At 36.3% G+C, this 23,723-nt stretch overlaps 1 protein-coding gene across 32 annotated transcripts in view; it reads left to right on the top strand.

Moving 5' to 3' along the window:
• Nucleotides 1-23,723, top strand: part of LOC123675614 (F-actin-monooxygenase MICAL3) — a 116,410-nt gene that overhangs the window by 72,518 nt on the left and 20,169 nt on the right. For 11 of the 32 annotated variants that reach the window (XM_045611017.1, XM_045611020.1, XM_045611015.1 and 8 more), the window contains 7 exons: nt 10,083-10,184; nt 10,361-11,208; nt 13,631-14,384; nt 19,597-19,719; nt 19,847-19,894; nt 20,199-20,285; nt 23,492-23,572. In XM_045611017.1, coding sequence (XP_045466973.1) covers nt 10,083-10,184; nt 10,361-11,208; nt 13,631-14,384; nt 19,597-19,719; nt 19,847-19,894; nt 20,199-20,285; nt 23,492-23,572 — 2,043 coding nt within the window. The remainder of the gene's footprint in view (nt 1-10,082; nt 10,185-10,360; nt 11,209-13,630; nt 14,385-19,596; nt 19,720-19,846; nt 19,895-20,198; nt 20,286-23,491; nt 23,573-23,723) is intronic. The other 21 variants (XM_045611042.1, XM_045611045.1, XM_045611044.1 and 18 more) reach the window with 10 other exon arrangements.

The raw sequence follows: 23,723 nt of genomic DNA, 5'->3' as shown, positions 1-23,723 counted from the left end.
TATTATCTATTGCGCACCACACATCTACACTTCAACGTCTCTGAGATTGAGATATTAAGAACAATAAAATAGAATACTGTTTACTTGTCAAATAAAATGGAAACTTTGATTACAGACCAGGAATTTCAGCGAAAAAAAAGTTTCTCATCCTCGAATGAACCATTTTTCGACATCCTCTCATGAAACGAACAAAATTGAATTTGATTTTTTTTCTAATCATGACAACTTTGTTATTTACCAATAACAAATACAATAACGAATCCTCTTCTTCTTGTTCTTCGAATAATAACCATACTTGCACTCATTTCTATGTACAGCTTTATCACACACGCCACAAAATAATTGAAATACAATATTGATGTTAAAAAATTTTACAATATAATTATTCGACAAACATACAAAAATATATGTGACAGATAAAATTTCTAATTTAAAGTTCAATATAGTGGCAGAAAGAAACGATTCAGTGGTATAAAAGGTTTCTCAATCAGAAATTCTCTGATAGTTCATTAATAAAATCTATGACCTAAGAAAGCTGGGTCGGTATGCGACTTCTTCAATCTCCCATAATATTATGTCATTAGTTCTTCTGTTATAGTGATCGTGGAAATGTATATTGTAGTTTAGCTTATTTTCTTTTAACGTGCAGCTTATTCTGTTACGGCACTCTAAAATAAAAAGTGATAGAATTGTCGGGACCCTCAAACTCCTGAATGCTGCCTCACAATCATTCCTTGTCCATGATTCGCCCATCAGCCGTACATCTTTTCTGTATAGCCTGAAAATGTGTTCCATATCTGAACTATGTCCTCATATTATAACACAGTATCTCATGTGGGACACACACAAGCACTGTAAGCACAGCTGAGCAGCGGCTCACCGCTTTTCGACTACGACCGTTTTCGCTTGATGTTGTCGTAAATGATCCACTTTTCATTGCAGATGGAAATTCTTCTGTGCGTTACTCGTGTGGTACCCATACTTCGACCTTCTTCCCGAGTATATTCATATGCTAATGGTTCCAAACGGTTTTTTTTTGGCAATCGAAACAGTGCTTACATGACGGTCGGACTCGACAATGTCCATGAATTCATCGACATCTTCAACAATTGACCTTCCAGGAAGGAGGTGCATCTTTGGCATTGAAATTATCGGAACGGAATCGACGAAACCAAAATTGAGTTACAGTATCAGGAGCATAATCACTATTTACATGTCCAGCCGGCTTGAATTTTTGGCTTTATGGAAGAAAAACTGTGAAATTTGGCGTATTTTCTACTTGCTTATGTCTATTTTTGACGCGCGCTCGAACTGAATTGAGTCAACTAATCACAACGCTGTCAGAAAAGTTTTTGTAGTACGAATTCTCTTCTATCTAACGACAACTAGTGGAACCCGATTGGCCTTATACAAGGCGAGATACAGATAACTAAAGCCATAAAGAAAGCAATAAAGTATTATTGGAAAATAAAGGATTTCATTTCAATACACCTTCTAAGGCCCAGTTTCACCAAATGCTTTAATCTTGACTTGGCTCTTAAGTGAGGCCTTATATCACGATTAATGTAATGTAGCGTTTCACCACACTCCAAAGCGCCATTTAATCGACCAATCGCGATTTAGCACTAATCGGCCATTTTTGGAGGATTATAACCTTTCAAGTTGAGATTAATAATTATTTATCAGTATGGAACTCTTGTCTATGTAATTATTTTTCCGGAAATTTCTAATTTTTGGGTCAATTTTATCAAAATATGACTATAATAATAGGCTCAATATTTCCTATTTAAAATACACGTAAACTTTGTTTTTGTGTTTTATGAAATTTATTGCAAAGAATAATTTATTGATATGTTTGATTGAAATATTATTTAAGAAGCAGTTAAACTTGTTAATAAAAATAAATAAGTTAATAAAATTACTTATATAGATTTTTTTCCAGAATGTGTGGTTTTGTGAAATGGGATAATTTCTTTTTAACTTCTGCAAGTTTCCGACATTTCGAAGCACATCACTCGACATTTTCGGCAAAAATTAACTTTGTTTTTTGTTTACAAGATGACAAATGATTTGAAATGTTATGATTTATGAATGAATGACACCTGACACCTAGCGCCAATGGTGGTCATCACTGCTAATACGATACAGAACACTATATAACTTCTTGTTCACAACGTTGCCAAATGGTTTGACAATTTAATCGCGATTTGGTTAATCGCGATCATCTTCGGACGGGTTGATGCATGGTGAAACAGAAAACACTGTTAAGCCTGCTTTAGTAACAAGCGGAGTTTAATCAATCTGGGATCAAGTGCTGTTTGGTGAAACTGGGCCTAAATCTCCCATAACCAATAGCGGATTAAGTGAAATGGGCGCCCGAGGCGCAAGGACAATGTAAAGTCATAAAACCCGCTCGACAGTCGAAAAATTCACGAACGAGTCCAGAAATAGCGTATCGTATTCTTGGCCACCCTGAAAAAAAGGAGGAGGAGCGGGTCGGCCAAAGGTGCAGTCGACGACGGTTCTGGCTTTTCGACATTTCCTGAAATCTTCTACGTCGCGGTCCGAGAATATCTCCGCGGAATCCGAGACGCATTCTTCCGGAGAACGGGATGGCGGTGTCTCGTTTCTCAAACGCTAGGGATGTGGGTCAGGAGGCTATTTACCGACGCTGCTGGCGGTTCGATAATCGGGAATTAAAAACCACTAACGGAAGGGCCTGGCCGGTGTGTTTCGTCATATTTTAAACTGCTATTTGGCTGATTAGGGAATAGTTCCAGTGATCACGCTAGATGGGAGGCGGGTCCGCCATAAATTCTTGTTGCCCCGCACCCCTGAAATATCGCACGAGAAAAAAAAACATGAATTTAACGTAAACTACACTGCACAAAAAAATTAACGCACATTCTGAAAATCTCAATTTTAATGAAAGTTAACTCTACATTGACTTTATAACTTTTTTTTTATGTTCTCTCGGGAAGGTTTTGAACGCAATAAGACACATTAAATGGAAGAGAAATTCAGGATTTCTTCGAATCTTATGTGAAAGAAGAGAAATAAACAATTTTCAAAATACTGGAATGTTGATAAGTGATTGAATACTTGGTATTTCCACCCCTTGCGTTAATTACAGCTCGGCAACGACGGTTCATACTCAAAATGAGTGATCTTAAAATGTTCTGATCTAATCGTTCCAAGATTTCTCCGAGTTGGATTCCTAAGTCATTAAGAGTAGCTGGATGATTTTCTGAACTTCTCAGCCTTCTATTGAGGTTGTCCCAAACCTGCTCAATCGGATTGAGATCTGGACTTCTTGCTGGCCATTCCATTCGAGACACTTCAACCTCTTCAAGGTACTCCTGAACGATGCGCGCACGATATGGTCTGGCATTATCGTCCATAAAAATGAAATTCTCACCAATGTATGGGGCAAATGGCACTACATGCTCTTCAATAATGTTCCTTATATACCAATCAGCATTCATAGCTCCATTATCAACGACCACTAGGTCTGTGCGAACAGTCAAAGATATTCCACCCCATACCATAATCGATCCTCCCCTGAAACCAGTAGTTTTCAGGAAATTGCACTGAGCATATCTTTCATGTGGACGTCTGTATACAAGGGAACGTCGATCACAATGATAGAGGCAGAATCGAGACTCATCTGTGAAGATGAGCCTCTTCCCAATGGATATTCTCTCTCGCAAAATCCAAACGCGCCCTTCGATGGGCTGGGGTAAGAGCTGGGCCTCTTGCCGCGACACGAGGCCTTAAATCATATTCTTTGAGTCGATTTCTTATTGTCTGAGTGCTAATTTGCACCCCATGAGTTTGCTCAAGCTGATCTTGAAGGAGGCGAGCGGTTGCAAACCGTTGTCTCAACGAAGAAACTCTCAAGTAACGTTCTTGAATGGCAGTTGTTACCCGGGGTCTACCCTGTCCTGGTCTTCGGACATTCATTCCTGTCTCCCTGAATCGCTGCAACATTCTGGACACACTTGTTTGGGAAACTCCAAACCTTTCTGCAATTCTTGTGTATGTCCACCCTTCTTCTCGCAAAACTACCGCTTGGGCACATTCCTCTTGGGTCAAATTGCGTGTTTCGCGTTGCATAGCGATCGAGTGTAGAAAATCAAACGAAAGAAAAACTATTGATCACTAGAATTGATCGAGAGCAACTGATTTCAGAATGAAGCCAATACATTCAAAATCTGATAATCTCATCTTTTTTTATTCCTGCTGGGAAAAAACATCTGTATTGAAGAAAAACGTTGAAAGTGGATAACATATGCATGCATAATTCTGATAAAAATAATTATCATTGTGAACACCTTCAGTTGTAGAATAAATTTGAGATTTCCATAATGTGCGTTAATTTTTTTGCGCAGTGTAGATGGAGTTTGAAAGATGAGTTTTCGTACCACAAAAACTTTTCTGACAGTTTTGTGATTTTGTAACTCAGCTTATTTAACAGTTTTTCTTCGATAAAGGCGGAAATACAAGCCAGGCAAGAGCTGAAGATTGTTCCAAAATCGTTTGAAACCAATTGCATACGGCTGGTCTCAAGAAGATGCTCGATGTATGGGTACCGCACGAGTTGACGCGAAACCACTCATTTCCATCTGCGAATCGCAACAAAATCGAACCATTTTTGAAGCGGTTGGTGACTGGCGATGAAAAATGGATCACTTACGACAACGTCAAGCAGAAACAGCGTTTGCGAGGCCTTGTTTATAAGGCTTTTTTTCTTGAAATGTTACGAGGAATCTATTATTTTCGTTTGTATCTACAATTTGTGGAACACCTGTACATCGACGGTTGGACAGAATTGAATTTGGGGTGTCGGATTTGTCATGTGTGAGTGGAAAACTATCCTTTGAGTAGTTCAAAATTCTAAAATTACTGACAATGTAAGGAAATGTAAGAGCGGTCTACTCGATGACGAGCGCTCAGTCTGACCACCATTGTTCAAGGCGTCAAACGATTATTAATCGCTAACCCTTTAAACCGATTGAATGAATCATGTCTGGTTGTGACGAGGACTTGGCGTTCATTTCAATATTAAATTGGGAGTTGCATATTGATATTTCGATTAACATGCAAGACGCGAGATGCTCTGAGGGAAACTCGACTATTGTTGATTTCGTAGAATGGCGGATAATGATTGTTCTCGGCGAGGGTCAATTGACGAGAACGCTAATGGTGCTGCATATTGAGACGTTCGTTCCGATGTTGGTCGCCGTTTAATTCATATTCCTTAAGAGGGAACACCATCACGTGACTCAGTTCGAAACGAAGTTAGAGATATTTCTTCTTACAAATCACCGATTTGAATGGAGTTTTCATATCTTTTTTTTCAACAATATTTTAGTATTACAATATTTTCAATTTGAAAAAGAAAAAAAAATAATAATTTTGGTAACTTTTCGTTTTTCGCATTGATGATATTGTATTCCTACAAAGCAATGATGTATTCCGAGAATATCCTTGAAAAAATCCTATAAGAAACCATGACAAAATAGACAAAATACTAATTTTGTGAAAATTTATAAAAATATTGTACAGGGTGGGCAAATAAGCGAGGTAAGCGGCTATATCTCAGGATCCACTAATCGTAGAGACTTGCGGTAAAAATTTTTACCACTAAAGTGTACAAGAAAACACACTGGAAATTGTTTTGAAGTTCATACCTGTACCGCTAGGGAGCGTAATAGCTACCGTCGAGTAGAAAAATGAATTTTACTCGAAAATGTTTCATATGAAGTTGAAGAAAAAATATCGCCACTGTAATCCTTGGAAAAGTCTCTATCTTTTTGAATTGCCACTTCCGATTTTACGACAACAAATAAGGGTAGGCGAAAGTGAGAAATCTGACAGATTGAAACGACTGTAGCTTCAGTTTGGCTCAACATTATTGAGCAAATTAGATCTCGCCTGAAAGATAATATCTTGTTGAGTGAGGACAAAATATAGTCATGATAAATTTGTTTTTGTTGCTTTCGATAGGGGGCGCCAAGTCAGAAGTTCATTGTTTTGTTCATTTTACTCGGAAATTTCAAATGTAACGATAGGATTTTCTTAACAGAAACAGAAATTCCATCAAATTTGCATAGAAACACCTGAAGGTCGCAAAGCGATAATTTCATGCGTTCTGAAGTTATGGCCGAAAGAAGATATTCTTCAACTGATGCACTGCGAAAAACCAAATTGTGTTTTAAGTTCTGATAGAAACAGAAATACCATCAAATTTGTATGAAAAACTCAAAAGGTCGCAAAGCGATAGCTTCAGGCGTTCTGGAGTTATGGACGAAAAAAGATATTCTTCAACTAATGCACTGAAAACTAAATTGTGTCTTCTTTCGGTCATAACTCCAGAACGCCTGAATCTATCGCTCTGCGACCTTTTGGTTTTTTCATATAAATTTGATGGGATTTCTGTTTCTGTTAGAACTTAAAGACACAATTTGGTTTTTCGCAGTGCATCAGTTGAAGAATATCTTCTTTCGGCCATAACTGACTCTACTGTATAAATTTAACAACGGCAATATTTCCACAATATATTCATTGAAATCAATATCAAGAAATAAACTAAATTTCAAAAAGTGATTTTGAAAATACTTTATTCTATACTAATGATGGCTTTATAGTTTGAACCTGTCCTGATTATATTGGAGGAATAAATTATTAAGTGCCATTATGAATTAATTGGTATTTTCCAGTGGAAAAAGGGGATTTTTGGAAAACAGACAATTTTCAACTATCGTCTGAGGCAAAACGGTTTATCGGACAAAAAAACCTCAATGGAAGAAATTTCTAGGGAATTTTATTTACCTTTTTTTTGTTCAGGAAGATCATTCACGCAAAATTGATATTTTTCTATTTATAAAGAAAAATCCGTTAAAAATTAAATTTTTTAATTTTTTTTTGCATTTTTGCATTGATTCGTTACAAAATTCTGTTGAAAAACCTCAGATTCGGATTCAGCATCCTAAAATTATATAACATCGAAGAAATCAAAACTACCCCAAAACTTTCATTCGAAAAACACATATTGCCTAGACTGCAAGTAGTTTTGACGAAAATGTATTTTAAACTTTTGCCTAATTTTTAGAGGTGCGTTTATTTATTGGGAAAGCGTATTACATGCTTGTGTCTTGTTTCACAGAGTAATAATAAATAATAGTTTTATGCAACAAGTGCAAAAAGTGAATGTTTATTGCACTCGACGTGAAATTGTCCGACGAGGCCGTTAGGCCGAGTTGGACAACACGTCGAGTGCAATAAACAATTTTTGCACGAGTTGCATACAACATTTTTTCTACGTTCATGCAAAAAGCAAAAAATGATTTATTGAGGTGCGGCACTAGGTGTAGGAAGATGAAAAGCGCAACTTGAATACTTTATTATTAATTTCGATTTGCATTGAAACAGGAACTGATACCTTACGAACTATTTACCTCAAACTTTATTTTTACCCTCAATGTTGAAAGTGAATGAACAATTGGTGCAATTTTCAATATGAATATTTCGTAGTGAAGTACTTTTCAAATCCACTTCTTGATTTGTTACTGCTGTAAACGTACTGTACTTGTTAACTTTACATCGTTATTTCCTTCAGGCTGAAATATTTGTTTGTCATAATGACAGCACGTTGAAGTAGAATGACAGATGAGTGCAATAAAAACTTTATTGCACTAGTGCAATAAAGAACTTCTTTTTCCACTAAATATAGTTCAATAAAGTTTTGCTTTTTGCATGAATGTAGAAAAACAAATAAATTCCCCGACTAGCCAGAAGTGCAAACCTTATGCACGAGCTGAAGTCGAGTTCGCGTCAATGTCCCCGATTGTAACCCTAGACGGCTTCTTTTTACCTCGGCTAGTTCCCACCTCGACGAACACGTCTCCGACGAGGGGGCCTCAAGGGCGAAAGGCAGATTGTGTGCCTCCTAGTCTCTGCATATTCGGTCCGTGTGAACTACTTCTGCCACATCAGAATTAATGAACTCGTCGGATTAATTGCCAAGATGGCTCGGTTACCAACTGTATCTTTCGGGGGGGAAAAAATGTATGATTGTTAGGTGGAGCGTTAAGAAACCGTCGTAACCATGACGCTTTCCGTATATGCCATGTACAGAGTGTTTCATAATAAAGGGTGTTTTTTGAGAGCTATAGAACTTTAAATTGCAATAAAACAACGATGGATTATTCGATTGACATGAATTTCATTTATCCGCAAGATAATCTTGTGGCATTAAATTTTAAATATGATTTCTGGCATATGACCGCCACGGCTGGCTCGGATGTAGTCCAATCTGGACGTCCAATTTTCGATGACTTTTTCCAACATTTGTGGCCGTATATCGGCAATAACACGGCGAATGTTGTCTTCCAAATGGTCAAGGGTTTGTGGCTTATCCGCATAGACCAATGACTTTACATAGCCCCACAGAAAGTAGTCTAGCGGTGTTAAATCACAAGATCATGGGGGTCAATTCACAGGTCCAAAACGTGAAATTAGGCGATCACCAAACGTGTCTTTCAATAAATCGATTGTAGCACGAGCTGTGAGACATGTTGCGCCGTCTTATTGGAACCACAGCACCTGGACATCATGGTTGTTCAATTCAGGAATGAAAAAGTCAGTAATCATGGCTCTATACCGATCACCATTGACTGTAACGTTCTGACCATCATCGTTTTTGAAGAAGTACGGACCAATGATACCACCAGCCCATAAAGCGCACCAAACAGTCAGTTTTTCTGGATGTAACGGTGTTTCGACATACACTTGAGGATTAGCTTCACTCCAAATGCGGTAGTTTTGTTTGTTAACGTAGCCATTCAACCAGAAGTGCGCTTCATCGCTAAACAAAATGAAATAGACGTAGTGCGCGATACTTATTCCGCACAGAACCATTATTTTCGAAATGAAATTGCACTATTTGCAAGCGTTGTTCAAGCGTGAGTCTATTTATGATGAATTGCCAAACCAAACTGAGAATAAATCACTTGACAGCTGTTGAATCGGTCGCCATCTTGAACAGTAATGCCAACTTAAAGTTATATACCTCGAAAAGAAACACCCGTTTGTGATAGCTCAGTAAAAAATACGAAAAAATATTTCTATTAACTAAGATGTCTAAAACACTGGTGTCCCCATTACTCTAGAAAAACCTTAAGATTAAAGTGGCGTCTTTTAAAGCGACCAGTCTTCTTGGATTCAAATGGTATTGGTACCTTTTTCTTTTCTTATGGCGGCGCTCACATCGTCTTTTTGTCAATGCCGTTTTGAGGTTAAATCGATAATAAACTACTTTCAACATTTTAAAATGATGCCGTTGATTGGTCTATTCTTTGTATAGCGCGTCTTTAAAGAAGAAAAGTCGCTAAAATGATCTTAAACAAAATCTTAAAAAAAAAAGAAGTCCTCATCGTCACCATTTTTTCATAAAATTCCCATTAACTCATGAACCGTTGAGTTTTTACCAAGGTATGGCATATTGCTGAAATTGTGATGAAAAAAAGCTATCTAATAATGTAATGATATACTGGTTGTGTCATTTGAAATAAGAAAAATAAGAAAGTAGTAGTCTGTTTCCGGTATAACCGGAAGTTGTAAAGATCTAAAAATATTTTAGGAAGAGAGATCATTGTCTTAAACCCCATTATGCAAATTTTCAGCACAAAATTATGATTAGTTTTCCATAAACGTGAATCACCCTGTATAAAATTTCATACAAATTTCTTCCATTGAGTTTTTTTGTCCGATAAACCGTTCTGGCTCGAACGATAGTTGAAAATTTACGTATGTTGCTGTCTCTGCAAAAACTCGCTTTTTGTGGTATTTTTGATTTTATTCGAAATTATGTTTTTTTTGGATGCTGAATCTGAGGTTTGTCACCAAATTTTTGTGACGAAACATTGAAAAAATGGAAAAAGGATAAAAAAAAATCATTTTCTGGCGGTTTTTTGCATATTATTCGGAAAATATCGGAAGATATCAATTGAAAATAGTCTCATAATTTCAACTGTGAACCACATATATTCTGTTTCTAAAATATATATTTCTCTTTTCAGATGGCTGAAACAGTGAAGAAATCGAGAATAGTAAGTGAGGATAACTTAGAAGAATCGCTAATGGAAGAGTTCAATATGCGTCTAAAAAGCTGTCTAAGCCAAGTGTGTGATTTTTGTTGTTTGAATTAAAAGGCAGAAGAAGCAATTATCGTATCAAAATAGTCCACTCTGAAATATTCTCGGTGTATTCAAATGCCATGATGAGATAATTACTTCTTCTGCACCTTTATTAATATATTTGTTTGTGCTGTTTGCGTGCAACTAACATAATATTTCAGGATACCCTAGAAAAACAATCAGAATCCACCGAGCAAGAGGAAACGCTGTACGAAAACATTGAAACTGTGAAATCCTCCTCGACCATCACTAAGAGTTTTCTGAAAACAGAGAGAACCGTAGAAATCTTAAACTCCTCCAACTCCTCCAACATTTCCAACGGCCACTCAGATTCTGCCACGACAGAAAACATCTACGAAAACGTACAGAGTATTACGAAGACCTCATCCGAATACATGGACATGGACGGTAACGTTGAAACGATAAAAAAAGTCAACACCGAGGTCATTTATGAAGATCTGAGAACCGAAGATCATGGTGACACCGGTTTGGTTAAAGAAGACATCGCTTCGGAGAAGACGAAACCTAGCTTCACCCTTCTCACAGCCGCTTCGGTGGATACGCCCGAGAAGGCTGATCTGAAGTCAGCCAAAGACAGAATGCTCCTCTCCACAGATGACACCTCCACGTTGTTCTTTACCCAGACCGTCACGTCGCCGATGCTCACCCCTTCAGAGGAGAACGTCGACTTCCTTAAAGGCTTCAGGAGGGAATCGAGCGCGAACTCATCGCCAAAAGATAGCAGTCGTAGCGAAGAGTCTTCAACAGCCGCAAACCAACCGGACCTGGTGCTGGTGGGTGGTGGTGACGTTGAGGTTATCGCCGGTATTGAAAAGCCTCCAGCGGAAAAGACTCCAGATGGAAAAGAGACCAGCGAGCCTTTAGCCGAAAAGTACGTGGATCAGGTGCAGGAAAACATCTACGAGAATTTGGAAACGATGGATGAATCCATCTACGAGAACTTGGAGGATCTCAAGTCAACGAGGCCTGTCACTGGCTGTTTCGATAAGTAAGTACTCGACAATTGAAATAAAAGGCGGACTTTGTAGGAATTGTCTCTTCTCCTCATCTTCTTTGCCATAACATAGCTTCTTGTTGATGTCTTCCTCACTTAGAATGCCTTATTCCATCCACATTCATCTTACATCTACATGTTAGTGTTCTTTATGAACTGAATATATTTTTTGCATCCAGTAATTATTCGACAATTTAAATGAGAGTGACTTTGTAGATGTCTCCTGTTTCTCCTTCTCATCTTCTCTGCCATAACATGACCTCTTGTTGATGTATTTCTCAGTTTGAAGGCCTCATTCCATATATTCGTCATTCCATCTATCAGTTTTTATTATGCACTTGATATTTTATTTGAATCAGGTAAATACTCGACAATTCAAATGAGAATGGCTTTTCTCCTTTTCTCCTTCTCATCTTCTCTGCCATAACATGACCTCTTGTTGATGTATTTCTCAGTTTGAAGGCCTCATTCCATATATTCGTCATTCCATCTATCAGTTTTTATTATGCACTTGATATTTTATTTGAATCAGGTAAATACTCGACAATTCAAATGAGAATGGCTTTGTAGAAATCTCCCTTTTCTCCTTCTCATCTTCTCTGCCAAAACATGGCTTCTTGTTCATGTAACTCTCACTTTAAAGGCCTCATTCATTATTCGTCATTCAATCTATCAATTTTCGTTATGCACTAAATATCTTATTTGAATCTTGTAAGTAGGTACTCAACAATTTAAATGAGAGTGACTTTGTAGAAATCTCATGTGTCTCCCTCTCGTCTTCTTGATTCCTCTGCCATTTGGGTGATGACATGTTCTCCTGAAGTCCTCGCTTCTTTGCCTATTCCATAGAGTATGCCTCCATTCTACCTTCATCTGGCATATATTCGATGTTTCAAGTATTGGTTCTGCTGCATATGTAATGCCCGCCACTCACGAAGCGTTTCTTCCAGCGGTTGGTAGCAAGCGTCGAAGAGATTCCAGTCAGACAGCTCGGGACACGGCCATACGACTGTAAATCAGAGTATGAACTTGACTGTCCGACTGGAATCTCTTCGACGCTTGCTACCAAACGCTGGAAGAAACGCTTCGTGAGTGGCGGGCATTAGAATAGGTCTTATAGTGCTCTTGTATATACTTCTTTTTCTGTCAATTCTCAGATATCTGTTTCGGAATATGGTATCAATCAGCAGTGAGGCTGTTCTTCTTGCCTTGACCACTTGTGTTCTTACTTTTGCTTCTGTCCTCAAAACTAGAGATGTCTAGGCCCAAATAATTGAACTTCAGCACTTTTTGTTTGATGTTCCCATTTACAACTACTTTACATCTGAGAGGTGTTTTGCATATAGTCATGCACTTTCTCTTTGATGTTGATATTATGATCCCAAGATATTGAGAAACTGTGTTGGGCATATGTAGAAGCCTCTGCAAGTCATTTTCAATCTGCCACGAGATATGCATTATCCGCTTAGCGTATATATGAATTTCCCATCTCAAGTTTAACCTTACAGTCTACAGACCATTTTTATAATTTCGTCTATGATCATTTTGAATAGCAAAGGGTTTCAATGAGTCTTCTTGTCTTATGTCTCTTCCCAGTGTTATGGATTCGGTAAACTCCTCTTTATCTATCTTTGCCTGCATGTGGTTGTTACCTACCCTAGAAGGGACCATCTAACAGTATTTTTCATTGTATGTAAGTTATCGAGATATTTTTGAAAGAACCAATAGCACAGGCCACATCCTACTACAAATTTTTGTAACTACAAAAAAATCTGGACATTTCGCAGGCTTTATTGTATTTTAGTTCTGTCATCCAGTTTGAGGATACCTCCACCCCATTCTATAATAATTATTCAATGATTTACTTGGTTTCCACTCTTGAATATCCGATATTGGTTCTGTTACGTTGAGTGCACCTATGCAAATTATACACTACATCACATTCTGTCAAATAATTGGAGAAAATGATTTGATAATGATATTATCTGGCTTTTGAAATCAAATTATTTGCATTATTATGAGTTAAATTGGATATTATGCTGGTGTATTGCTTTCAATTCGTTATGAACTGCTCTTACACTCAATTCAACTCAATTTAGAATAATTAAAAAAATATATCCGGTCCTACTAAATTATTTTGCTTGAAATGTTCACGCATTATTCGATTCTGAATGGAATAGGGAAATATGAATCAATAGGTGGAACCACTAATTAGCTACTTTTTAATTGTATTCGTTTTGTTTTGTCCCACAACGATCTTGTTTGATAATATCGTTTTACCATCGACTCTATAAATGGCAGTGAGGCTGCAAATCTTTCTTTCCAAAACTGCTTGTCCGCCGCCTAAAACAGACCTCTCAGACTTCCTCGTCTTCAACCGATCGAACTCCTTGGTTATACAAAGTTTATTCAACAGATTGGAAAACACTTCGGAATCTTTGTCTGAAGCGTTGCCGGAAATTGTGTCCCAGATAGAACAGCGTAAAATGTACGAATTTGCAGAAGACGATGACGTGACAGAGACCAGCGACGTCTATTCCTTGGACAAGCAAGTGTCGGATTCCGACTCCTCCAATTTTGTCTTGGACCCTTCCAGGCCTGAAGATGCACCAATTAGCTCAAGAAAAGTCGATAGATTCGGCGTTATCCAAGACTACATCAACAGCGAAGGGGCCGCCGAGGAAGATCAAGAGGACGAGGAGAGGGCCAGGAGAACCGCGGAGGACTTGGAGGAACACCAGAAGGCTGGTTACGACGATGCCGAGGTCATGGATTACATAGCAATGACCGAACAACCTAATCTTAAGGAAAAAGAATCTACTGAAGTGAAAACTAAACCAGACGAGAACGGAGACGGTGTGCAGGTGCAAGAAGATGAGACTGACGATGCTTTTCGCGAGATAAAATCTCCCGGTCAGACCAGAATAGTAGACGAGATCGTCAAGAATTATATTGTCACCAAGTCTGATGCCTCAGCAAAGAACAGGGAGAGAGATACCGAGACTGTACCGGCCAAGATTGTGCAGAACTTGACGTCGCAGTTCATGAAAGGGGCAGACGAGAAAGAAGACTCACTTTGTAAGAATAAAAAGCACGATGTCAACCAGCTGAAATCGGTGGGCATCATGAAACAGATCAACAGGTTCGAACAGAAAGACGAGATAGTCGAGGTGAGTACCTTAGGAATCAGTATTTTCGATCTATAGCTAGGGTAAATGCGTCGCGAAAAGGATTAAGAGTTTTGAAAATGATGGGAGGTGAGACTAGGTGCAATCACATGTGATGTGCTTGTTCTTTGTTCATTGTTGCATTAAGGCTGTATTTTCGAATGGCGTGCTTGCTTGCTTGCTTAGATTTTTGGTTTTGCTACATTAACCCAGAAACGATGTATTTTCGTTTTCATATTTGAGAGTAAAAGAGGTAGTTCTGTAAAAGTTAAATGTAGAAATTTTTAATCAGGATTTTTCGTAAACCATTCAAAGACTGATTAGTCAATTGTGCTATGGAAATTCAAAACAAAACATTCAACACAAATATGCAAGTTCACATCACACGAATCTTCAAACAGACTTTCTTATTCGCTACATAACGCATCAAATTCACGTGAAAAAATTAAGGACTATGTATGAATTTATTGGATTGATGTAGTGTAACAAATAAATCAAACAAATTTATCAAGTGGATAGCGATCTGAAGTTTTTCGATGAAAATTTTAAAAACAAAGTTAAATAAAAAGAGGGCTGTTACTTCCTAGATTATCCTTATCGGTGTTTTTTTAGAGCTATAGAACTTTAAATTGCAATAAAACAACGATGGATTATTCGATTGACATAAATTTTATTTATCCGCAAGATAATCTTGTGGCATTACATTTTAAATATGATTTCTGGCATATGACCGCCACGGTTGGCTCGGATGTAGTCCAATCTGGACGTCCAATTTTCGATGACTTTTTCCAACATTTGTGGCCGTATATCGGCAATAACACTGCGAATGTTGTCTTCCAAATGGTCAAGGGTTTGTGGCTTATCCGCATAGACCAATGACTTAACATAGCCCCACAGAAAGTAGTCAAGCGGTCTAGATCTTGGAGGCCAATTCACAGGTCCAAAACGTGAAATTAGGCTGTCACCAAACGTGTCTTTCAATAAATCGATTGTGGCTCGAGCTGTGTGACATGTTGTGCCGTCTTGTTGGAACCACAGCTCCTGGACATCATTGTTGTTCAATTCAGGAATGAAAAAGTTAGTAATCATGGCTCTATACCGATCACCATTGGCTGTAACGTTCTGGCCATCATCGTTTTGAAGAAGTACGGACCAATGATTCCACCAGCCCATAAAGCGCACCAGTCAGTTTTTCTGGATGTAACGGTGTTTCGACATACACTTTAGGATTAGCTTCACTCCAAATACGGTAGAAATTCATAATTATGAATTTCTAAAATGTTTTAAGTTTGGGGCGACCATCCTCCTCATCAAAGTGAACCCTCATTCTTCAGCTTCCAAGTTGAACTTTCACAGCTCAGAGCTTTTCTGAAAAACCGGAAATCTGTTATAGCTCAGTAACCATCCACTTTTAAACCCTTAGTTCATTGGACATGATTTCATGCAAATGATTCCTTCAAAGAATAACATTGAATTACCAAAGATCCTGTATAACTATTCAATTGTTTCCCTCAAAAATTATATTTGTAAACTGTCGGAGACTTTGGCATAATAATAACATTTATTACCATTATGATTTGAATCTCTAACTTCCATATGAATGTATTTAAATGACCATCATCTGTCTGCACTTTCTCTGACACGGACTAGAAACTATAGGCTATATAAATATGAAACGTTTGTGAAATTGTTATTGTCACGTTGTAAGGTACCTATTTTCGCTATCCTCTGCTCAATTCGTTTGTTCCATTGTTGCAATTTAGGAAATACTCACTTTCGAGAAATTAGTAACAAATTTCAAGATCCATTATTGTGAAGAAATCAGAGCAATATTATTTGTTAAAACAGACAGAGAACGGAATAAAAATTTTTTATTTTGTTATAAAAATAATGCAGTGAGTGCAGTTATTGAAAGTGTAGTTCCATTATCGATTATGTGGCGCCACTATCTAGCCGTCTACAGTGACTCAATTAACCACAGTGACGACAAGCGTGGTCTCGTTTTTGATTGGTTGGGCCTAAATATGGCGCCATTTGTTTATATTCTCTATTCACCTGATTTTTGGGATTTATTCAAAATGTAAGGCCTAAGGCCCATTTTATTTAGTGACTGTAGTATTCTTAAGTTGAATTAGTTCATTCTATGTACAATCAAATACTATCAGGCCCAATAATTTTGATTTTGACGTGTGTCAGGTCATTTCAGTCAATTGCAGTGAAAATTTCTATGTCCCCATTCGCCATTTTTAGGCTCAATTTGAACGAATTGTCGCCACTATGTTTAATTAGGTCATTTTAGCCGTACCGGCAAAGTACCAATGGATGCGTTTTCAAAATGATGGATTTCTTATGAATACGTTTAAATCTTAATGATTAATTTGAACTTGTATATGGCTTTTAGTTTTCTTTAACTTCAATTTATTATATTCTCTACATTTTGTTGAGAAAATGGTCATTTGTGACCGTCAGGGCACTTTGGATTTCGTGAATCAATTAAACATCAATTTCTCCATAGGGTACATAGTTTTAGAACAAAATAGGTGAAACGAACTGGCATAGGGTTATATAGGCCTAAATTGATCCATGCTATTACGACATTAACTGTCTGTCTGGCAGACAGAAACTCTAACTGTCAACTGTGCTCAAAATTGTGTCTCAAAAAGAAACACAAGTAAGAAGCAAGGAGCAACTGGCCAGATGAAATAAGGAGACTCTACTATGGGTACCAGGGCACTGTGGGGTTGAAGGCAATGAAAAAGCTGATGAACTTGCAAAAAGTGCATCAAGGTAAACACCTGCTGGACCTGAGCCTTTCTGTGGGCTGGGAAAAGACCAATATAAAACTGCGGTCCAGCTATGGGAGTTGAACAACAGGATAATCCACTGGACTAACACTCCTAGACTTGTTCAGGCAAAGAAATTCGTGACGATTTCACCTACCTACGCCAAGAAGCTGTCACGAGCCGAGCTTCGGGTGATGGTGGGACTGCTGACGGGGCACTGTCGGTACAAACATCATTTGTACCGTATGGGAAAGTCAGCAAACGAGATTTGCAGGCTCTGTGGATCGGAAGCAGAAACAGCCGAGCACATGGTATGCAAGTATCCGGAGCTGGCTGGCCTAAGAACCATTCACATGGGTCCTGGATACCAGAGAGGTAACGGTCAAGGCCCCTAAGGAGGTTGTCAGTTTTATTACCGTCATTGACGACCTCCTTGGGTTTCTATGGAGGAGTAGGATAGGGAACAACAGATCTGTATGGTCGCAGTTCCCGGAAGGCTTACCGAACCAAAACGACCCCAGTTCAAATAATAATAAGAAGCAAAGAGATCCTCTGGTAGAACACATCCAGAATCACACAAGCAAAAAGATTCGTGAAATTTTAACCGCCCTAGACCATTGATGATTGCTGAGAGTAACTGTCTTCAGAAATGCCATTTGTGCCTAATGGGCCTGACGGCAGATGAAATCTTGAGGCTCAGCAAATCGGAGAAAGAATTGGCCAGGCTGTGCAAATGACCAGAACTAGCAGGCCCTGGGACCAAGCACCTAGGCTGGCCAGTTTTCAATCCTCACTATGTGATAGCTGAAGCACATATGGATGGTGTCCTACTCTGAAAGATCTTCTTGGACAGACTGTGCAGGTTACTAGAACAAAATATAAAAAATGGGCACAGTTCTAAAAGGATGAGCTCAATTGATCCTGACAAAAACGTAATCTTATAGGTTATTTCTGAGCTCGCAGCCTCTCGAGGAATTTTGCCAACCCTGTCACCCTATTGTTACGCTACTGTAGGTTGGTCAGTTGTTTTTTGACAATAGAACATTATTGTTTCAAAATTTCAAAGTGACTAAACATTCTGAAATATGTATACAACATTTCTTCTGGTTACCTTCGCCACTGATTATGATTCGAACTTTGTTTTCAATTCAAGAAATAAACAAAACAATGAGTCAATAAACTTCTACGGAATGTTCAGTTTAGAGATAACTGAATTAAACTGTATCTCCGTTATATGTATATGGTGTATTGAAATTTTCCCTAATCAATGCTTGAATAATGATGAATTTGTCTCAAATTTAAAAATTGGCGTGACTATTACTTTAAGAAGTTTTCAATTTTTTTTTCGACACAAGATTGTCGCTTCATTAGAGCTCCTGATCTGAGCTCAAATAGTTGTTCCATATTCAAATATATGAAAAATGAAATTTCTCAATTGCCTGAAAGATATTAAGATAGATTCTGATAGATTTGAAATTTCAAATCCTGACTACTCCCAACTCAGATCAAAAATAAAATCATTTTCATTTTGAATTTTCCCCAGTATTACGCATTATATACAGGATGTTCCTCCATTGATGCGACGCTCTATTACGGTTAAGCGCTAAAATTTACAAAAAATTTTTCGGCACGGTATCATTAGGATCTTGAGGTACTGCAATGAGAAATTTTCAGTGAACCATAACAGAGCATTGCGTCGATGGATGAACAGCCTGTATATAATGCATAATACTTTCCAGTGATAAACTCGAGAAAATTCATCTTGAATGAAAATGATGTTATTCTCGACCTTAGTAGAAGTACTCAGGCTTTCAAAGAAACATTCAAATTCACTTTATTATCACTCAAGCTTAAATCCAGGTAATTGAGAAATATGTTTTTTTAATATTTGAATATGGAACAGCTATCAGAGCTGAGATCAGGTCGAAGTACCTAGTTTAGCGGTTAATTAGAATAGATTTCAACTGCTCTCCGTTGAATACTTTTCTTGATCTGAATACGAAATTGCAATATCTTAGAGTTTCTAACGGAATACCGTTAACCTTTATGAACACTTTTTAAAATTAATATAAAGTGATGATTTTCGATTATTTGAGGAGGAGGAAACAATAAATTGAATAATGCATAAAATACCTCACATTCACGCTTGAAAAAATATACTTCACAATGCGTTCAGGTCAAAACCGTGCAATTGATTAAATGCTGCTGAAGCAATATAAAGCATTTTGTTTCTCAGTATAAAGCAAAAAATGTAAATTTATGCATTTTTTTTTACTTGATATTCCAAGCCAATTGACGATCATATTTAAAATCTCAATATAATATTGTATAACTCTTGGGAGTTCATTTAAAAATACAGAACTGCTGCTTTTAACTCTGCTTTGTAGAATAAGTTCTTTTCAGTTCATCCTTCAACATTCTTTTTCATTTAGAGTACCCAAATCACGGAAAATTACGTGGAAACGACTTCTTTCGATTCCAACATGGGCGAGAAAGCGATGAAAAAGAAAAAAACGAAAAAAACGCGCAAAGAAGAAAAAGAAAACATTTCTGTTGTAAGTCATCAATTTGTGTCGCTTTTGTTTTAAACTTGATATTTTGTGTCTTTCTTTCACATTTTAATCTTAATTCTTCGCTTACACTTTTTTTTTGCGTTTTTTTGATGACTAAACGTGTTTTTAGAATGAAACTAACCTGGAATCGTTTTATAACGTGAGCGTTAAGAATTTGGTAAGTTTCCAAGATTATTCATAGGGTGATGTTCTCTGAAAGTTGTTGACCGTCAATCGGAATATATCGAACTTGGTAATTCTTCAATTATCTTGCATTGCTCTTCTGAATTGTTGAGTGAGTGGGTCGTAATATTTCACGACGCTAATTAACATGAATGCGAGTGCACAAGCATGGTTTAAGATAAGAATGACATCATTTTTGCCACATGAATTTTCATTGAACTGAACCCGCAATCTTCGCCTTTTGTTTGTTTCGTTTTATTTATTTTGCTTTCTTTCTTTTTTTTCTGTTAACGAACCAGCGTAGGAGTTTTGGAGATTTAACAAAAATCGATGATAAAATTAAAAAAAAAACTTACAAAGAGGAGTATTCATTAGAAAAGAAAGGGGTAAGAATTAAACTTAATAAGTAGAAGTATTCCATATTGAAATCATTCGTAGATAGAAAACCAGAAGAAAAATCGAAAACTTTTCTTAATTTTTTTGTTTTATATCTATGTCAACTTCAGTTTCCGAAGTATCTTCTGGAACTAATTGAAAAAATACATTTTGCATTTTCATATACATTCAACATTCCATGATGTACATTTATAGATAAAGTATGCAAGAAGTAAATTCAATGTAATTCAATGTCGATATTAACGTCATCCTATTTGTGGAAATTGTGGAAAACATATAAACTATCAATTGATAATACAATATTCAAATATAGGTAACTGACGGTGGGTATTATTCATTCACACTGAAACACAAACAGAAACTGTGTTCAATGAATTATAAATAGAAACCACGTTATCGACCATACATTAATTATAAAAAGATAAAATAATGTATTGAAAACTGAAAAATATTAATTACAAACTGTCTTTCGAAAGAGGTTAAATTTGATTAAAAGAAATTCTAGAGCAAAAAGCTTTCATCATTCTATTGAGTGTGGCATGTATTTACACTATTTACTCAATAAATCACTTGGGAAGCCGGCATACCATCTTTGAACCGTTTTTGTCAATGGAAGCGAGTCTGAATAACACTAAGCAAACCGTTGCTTTACTCACACAGAACTTTTTTCCATAAAAAAGTGTTTTATCAATAAACGAAACTCGTTTTTATCAATTTTTTAAACAACAACGAATATAGCGTCACTTAACCTCAATTTCTCGATCCATATTTAACTCTATATTCCGAAATTCCGAAACGCATATTTTGCATCGATAAAAAATTTAGAAAGAAATGTGATATGGCAATTTATTGGGTGGCGTAGTATCGTTGAATCTATATCTTGTATAAAGAATCTTGAAGAAAACCATCTCCAAAATTCCACATACTGTCAATAAGGAGTTCAAAAGTCTGAACATGGTTCGAATATCATTCATAATAGGCTAGGCAACTGGAAAATCCTACGGGCATACTTGTTTTGGTAATTACATTTCTGTTGTTAAATACCTGAAACGAATTTTGAATTAGTTTCGTGGCCTCAAAATCTATAACATGTTGATCGTTATACAGGGTGGTCAAGATTTCGGTTCAATAACTTTGGCAACAGAACTTTTTTCATGAAGAAAGTTCATATAACATATATCCTAACATGCTTCGATTTAAAGACAGGGTGTTTCTATCGAGGTTTCTATACATATACAAGATGTTAAAGATTGAAAAAATAAATAGTTTTTCACTCATAATTCTACTTTTATTATCTACATTTATTGTTTTAATTTTTAGGTATTGTAGTCTAGATAAGGTAGTGTTTCGAATTAGGTGATAATCTTCTGCCAAAATACTATGATACTTTTCCAATTGAAAATCTGCACCACTATACTTTCTTTGAGATAATTATTCCATTTCTGGAATGAACAGAGTTTTACTGAAAAAAAAATCTATTGAATTTTTTTCATGGAATGTATCGTTTTTGAGATAATCGAGTACAAAGCAAACACTATCATCTAAAATCTACATCACACACCTCTTATCGACGCAAAATTGAACGATTTTTTAAATTTGCTAAATGAGTAACCATAATGGATTATTGTAGATTCTTTGCTTGTACTCGAAAACCATTCTATGAAAAAAAACTCAAGAGATCTTTATTCAAAAATGAAACAATTTTTTCCGAGAAAAAAAGAGTGGCGTAGATATTCAATAGGAAAATTACCTATCATCGCACCCCTATATCTACGCCATTGGATAATTTTGACACTTACCTAATTCGAAACATTACATTATCTAGACTTCAATATCAAAAAACTCAATGAATTTAATAATACTAGAGTTATAAGTGAAAAACTGATTTTTTTCAAACTTTAACACCCTGTATCTCAAAAACGAGGGTTGTTAGGATATATGTTCATATGAACTTTGTTTCATGAAAAAAATTGTTCTATTTAACACCAAAGTTTTCAACTAGAATCTGGACCACCCTGTATAAAAATTCAGAATCTTTTTGAATGATTTATGTATTCCAAGGTTAATATTACAAAACAGTTTTAGTTTATTATTTTCAATTATAAACATTATCGTGACTAATGAACGGTTAATAAGCAGACGTAAGGATTATCAAAATTTTTTATTCATTTCGTTACAACGTTATTTCTCCGCAATATTCTATTCAGTGTGGTCAGTTATGTATAACCTCTGAAGTTACGATTTTTACTCACATCAGTGAATTACCTCTTCTGAATGAACTTAGTTTCCTTAGAATTTCTGGGAAAAAATGTTTTCATAAATCGATAACACCGAAAAAAAATTCCACCCAAAATTGATAAAATTTTTCACGATTATACTTTTTTTATGCCTAACACGAATATGAAAACAGAAAGTTAGATGAAATGTTAATTTGAACTAATCCAAGGATTTTATTAGATTTGATAAATGAACCATTTCATGTTTTCCTATTTTGTTTTCATATTCATGTTATAATTATATAAAAATAAAAATTATAAAAAAAGTACAATCGTGAAATATTTCAATTTCGGTTGAATTCTTTTTTCGCTGCACCGAGTCATTTAAAAAATATTTTTGTTCGATTTATGAAAAAAAATGTATTCACGGAAATTCTTGAAAATTGAGTTTATTCAGAAAATTCATAAATTAATTCGGCCACCGACAAAAAATTTGTATTTATTATCAGTATTGTAAAGGATTAAATTCCCTACAATTTTTTTCGGAAGTTTTTCTTTCTATACGATGATTCGTTTTCGAAATAGAGGGCGGAGAGCGCTTGAGCATCATTTTAGGTCGACCAGCAGTCCAGGTCAAAAATACACCATATAAAGTTTATTAATTATCATTGATCAATACATAATTATAAATAATGAAAAACGTATCCTACTCTTTAAAAACCTTTCTTATGCTGTATTTTATGACATTAGCTACTTTTGAATAATAAATTATTATTAACTGTAAGGTACTATTTTGTTCATTGAAACTAATTCTGCTTTTTTGATTGTTTTTCATTCGAAATGCATAAAGCTATTTCTTGCATACTTTCTCATCATTCTAGATGTTTTATCATTAGTTTAGCTTTAACATATAACATCATTTTTGTTCATTACATATATTTTTGTAACACGCATGTATTTTTTATTTTTTTCGCTTCTAGCGTTCGAAATCTTTGAACTCCCTTACATCGTGTCAAAAATATTTTGATAAGAATCTATCAGGAGTGTCTGTCAAGACGTTGGTAAGAACAATTCAGTCGATTGGCCACAAAAGTTCAAGTTCTAAATTATCACCAATTCCAACTTGTACGATATAAAATTACACATAATCTGAAAAGCAAGAAATATAATACATTCGTTCATTTGCGATGAGGATGACAACTCAAAAATGAC

This window comes from Harmonia axyridis, chromosome 3 (assembly GCF_914767665.1).
Source record: "Harmonia axyridis chromosome 3, icHarAxyr1.1, whole genome shotgun sequence".
Classification (NCBI taxonomy): domain Eukaryota; kingdom Metazoa; phylum Arthropoda; class Insecta; order Coleoptera; family Coccinellidae; genus Harmonia; species Harmonia axyridis.
The sequence above is the reverse complement of the archived record's forward strand: the minus strand, read 5'-3'. Positions and strand labels throughout refer to the sequence as shown.